This window comes from Silene latifolia, chromosome 2 (genome assembly GCF_048544455.1).
Source record: "Silene latifolia isolate original U9 population chromosome 2, ASM4854445v1, whole genome shotgun sequence".
In the NCBI taxonomy this organism is placed as follows: Eukaryota; Viridiplantae; Streptophyta; class Magnoliopsida; order Caryophyllales; family Caryophyllaceae; genus Silene; species Silene latifolia.
Genome location: NC_133527.1, coordinates 24,827,023 through 24,830,732, shown reverse-complemented (window position 1 = coordinate 24,830,732; position 3,710 = coordinate 24,827,023). Strand labels below are relative to the sequence as shown.

Genomic DNA, 3,710 nt, shown 5'->3' with positions numbered 1-3,710 from the left:
GCAATCACTTGACGATAAACTTACGAATTGTCACAAATCGTTCCGCGTACCAAACATGCGGCCCAATCATCACCGGGTGGTTTGCGAGAGGTGCAGAAATGAGGTATCTACAGAATCCTCCTCCATTAGGATGGTTTCTACATAATACGGATGGTGCTTCGCAAGGAAATTCAGGTCCAGCTGTGGCGGGTTACTTCGAGATGATACCGGTAATTTTCTATCTGCATTCACCTTTTCGTGCGGTTTTTGCACATCTATGCGAGCTGAAATGAGAACAGTTGGAACGAGCTCGGGTTCTTGGTCTTACTAAAGTCCTAGTTCATATGGATAATTTGTCCTGCGTTAATTTAATTCAAGAAAATCAACTTACGAGTGGCAGCCTTTGCCCGTTGGTACTTCGGTGTAAAGAGCTAATCAATATGACGGGATGAAATGTTAAAGTGGACCATGTTTTTAGATAGGCCAATCGAGTGACAGATTGGCTTGCAAATGTTGGAGTACATTCTTCGACATCCACTACCTTTTTTATTCTCCGCCAAAAGAGATCCGAACGATTCTTCGTGAAGATTTGTTAGGAGTAGCTTTCCCTCGCTTAGTTATGCCTTAGTTGCTTTGTAATCCTCAGGGGCTATGCCCCTCATGCGTACCAAAAAAAAAATGTTATTGTCTTTTGTGATGAATCACTAATTTTCCTGAATCACTAATTTTCATTTGAGAGTATGAGACGATCTCACAATAATAATATTAATTCAGTGTACTAGTTTTTTAGAAGCAACTTATTATGGGTTTGACAATAATGTACATTGCAACTATAGCTAGGAATAAATTACATATAAAGTATATAGGGATGGAGTTAGGTTTTCTTCTAATCACCCATGTTTTGTTTCTTCGTCTTCATCAACCTTCGGTCTAGTGTTCATAAGTACCTGTAAATAAACTTCAGATTAGTTGAGATTTGAGAAGTCGTATTCTTACTCAACCTAGATAAGTTGTACGTAGTCTTACTCGACCTATTTATCATTATTTTAAAATCTCACGGGCAATAACTATAGTGGGAGAACCAAAATTTGAAACTATATATGGGTGAAAATATAGATCGAAATTTTAGTAAATAGCGGAGAGATTTACAGAAAAAAGGAAATCGAAAAATTCAAATTGTGACTAAAAAATTTCAATTTCTAATTATGGTATGCTGGGGCATGTACTCCGTATTTACCTTACGAAGCATACTATTTTCGTTGGTGAGAATAGAAATTTTTTCTTCTAATTTGAAGGTATTCTCTTCGAGTTCTTTGGCTCTTGACTCCAAATCATTCACGTATACTTTCTTCTTTTCTCGTGCTTGCTGTGCTGATACTCTATTCCTTAGTAACCTGCATTTATTTTCACATGTTTTATTATTATTATTGTTGCACCTAAAAGTAAGTGATGCACAGAATACTACATTTCGATACCATCGATCTTCTCCAAATTTCAAATTCGTTCTCTAATATATAAACCGACATTAGACATGTGAAAACGGTGATACTGAAACTAGCTAGTACCACTCGGTAACATTATCCTCTTTGATTTATATATGGAATGATTTTGACATAGAATAATTCCACTTTACTGTTAGTTAAGTTTCCACTACAGTTCTGCATGTTGAAAAGAACTACACCTTGTCACCCTCGCTCCTGTGAAACTTGTCAGTATACCATGAGAAATTTAATGCATCTAAAGTTCCATTGTTTTTTTCCGGTGACAAGGGAATCCGCAGCCGTTACCACCTTTAGTGCGCACTGGGTAAACTCTCGGATATACGTGATAGCTTTCAAACCACGTATAACAACTAAGCCGTCTGAGGGTGACAGACTCGAGGTCTAGAAGGCATGGACTCGGGCAATAAATAATCCATAAAATTGCTCTTGGGGAGGCTTAGCTTGAACCTAGGTCTCCTCGGAATTTCACCCCAGTTTAACACTATTGATACACACGATCGATCTCAAATTCCTTTACAATAGTACGTAGTATTTCAATTTCTCATTGTCAAATTTGTAATGCTTTACTTACGGGCTAGTCTTGCTTAATACCGTCTTAAACTTACAACATAGTCATTTTAACTAGTTCGGAACCACATCACATAAAGAAAAAGACCGTTTTAAGGTTAAGACAATCTAAAATGAGATTTGGCATCATCATCAAGCCTTTAATTTATCAGATCAACATAAGTAGAAGTCAATATAGCCAATCAAAGCGCCTTGCTTGTGACGGGCTAATACCGTCACAAGCAAGACGCTTTGGCTATCACAAAATCTCATTGAAGACGGGCGATATCGCCCGTCTCCAATGAGATTTTGTGATAGCCAATAAAAATGAACAAGGCAGATCGTTGTATGTATCAACGCATGAAACAAGTATGCATCACAACATGATCGAATACTATTACATTATAAACTAAAGAAGTGTAATTAGTTTAGTGACAATTATGGAGTATTACTTTATTATAACTTCATTCGAAGCTAAAGAATAACGAGTCTTTGATTTCAGGATAATGAAAACGATAATCATGAACATAAATTTTAGTAGGAAATATAACATGTATGGAAACAAGAAGATGAAGATTAAAAAAAAAAACCTCTTGAGTCTCCTATATTCCTTGTCAACGGGATTACGACCCCTTCTTCGCTTAACGGGGCCGACTTGTTCACCACCACCATTGTTGTTGTTGTTACAACTTTGTAAGCTCCCTTGGCTTGCTATCTCTTTTGTCTCTTCTCTATTTTCTTCCATTTCCGGCACCGTAAACATCTCTTCATCACTTTCCTCTGCAAAACCCCCTATTCCTTTTATCAAATATACATCTATCAAAACATATTCCCTCGGACTCAGCAGATTGTTTTCACTCTTATTATTTTGTGAAGAGTATTTTAATCAAACGTAAACAATCTGTTGAGTAGGGGATTAGTAATTTTTGTATGCATTATAAAGTAAATGAACTTGGTTAACAATCTATGACGAACCTAACTTGTTTTCTTCTCTTGAAGTGGGAAGAAGTGGCAATGTTGAGGGACGGGACATGATATTTTAGGATAATAATAATATTTGTTGTTATAAAGTAAGATAATATAATATCAAATTTAGGAAAAAACTAAGCTTCAAAATAAGACAATTTTATAAAATAATATATGCTAAAGTAGTAACAAAAATTTAATAAATTTCAAAGACGTAGGTAGAATATATAATCTATAGTGTAGGAAAAATACACGTCGTGTATGCGTAGTCTAAGTCTTTTTAGGTAACGTGGATGTAGTAGATGTAGATCTAATATGGAGCAATAACGTACGAAAAATTAAAGAAGAATAGAATGACAATTAAATGATGAAGAAATTATGGAGAAGGAGAAGAAGAAGGTAAGAGATAGAGGGAAGTAGTAAAGATAGAGATTGGTGGATGAAGGAACACGTTGATGCATGAATAGCCATGTCTACCTAGTTGCATGTTTTGTCATGTCTAAATCATCATATTTTCCCTTTTCGTATCTTTTCTCTTTTATAATTTGAGTGTCGTCTAGTAGGTCTCTTTTGAGTATCGACAACCATGTTGATATTTAGTAGGTCTTGCAGAATCAACTCGATTTAAATGATTCAATTCGATATAATTATTAATAAAATTTAAATGAATTGCGAAAGTTAATAAAGGTACTCTTTGTTTAACGCTATCATAATCGA

General features: G+C 35.4%; 1 protein-coding gene across 2 annotated transcripts; it reads right to left on the bottom strand.

The window, feature by feature from the left end:
* Nucleotides 1-687: 687 nt before the first annotated feature.
* On the bottom strand, nt 688-3,488 carry LOC141628884 (transcription factor HY5-like). 2 transcript variants are annotated; one of them, XM_074441973.1, is made up of 4 exons: nt 3,003-3,488; nt 2,618-2,819; nt 1,217-1,373; nt 688-926 (listed from the first exon to the last, which is right to left on the bottom strand). In XM_074441973.1, the coding sequence occupies exons 1-4, from the start codon at nt 3,058-3,060 to the stop codon at nt 870-872; spliced, it is 474 nt and encodes a 157-aa protein (XP_074298074.1). In that variant the 5' UTR covers nt 3,061-3,488; the 3' UTR covers nt 688-869. The 2 variants fall into 2 exon arrangements, with proteins under 2 accessions (XP_074298074.1, XP_074298078.1); XM_074441977.1 differs by having other exon boundaries at nt 2,618-2,807; nt 3,003-3,477.
* Between the last annotated feature and the right edge of the window lie 222 nt (nt 3,489-3,710).

Excerpts from the sequence above, each read along its gene's own strand:
- LOC141628884 (XM_074441973.1), bottom strand. The coding sequence starts at position 3,060 with ATGTCCCGTCCCTCAACATTGCCACTTCTTCCCACTTCAAGAGAAGAA. Across the intron at positions 1,374-2,617 it reads GAATATAGGAGACTCAAGAG|GTTACTAAGGAATAGAGTAT; the intron begins GTTTTTTTTTTT and ends AAATAAATGCAG. Across the intron at positions 927-1,216 it reads AAAATAGTATGCTTCGTAAG|GTACTTATGAACACTAGACC; the intron begins GTAAATACGGAG and ends GTTTATTTACAG.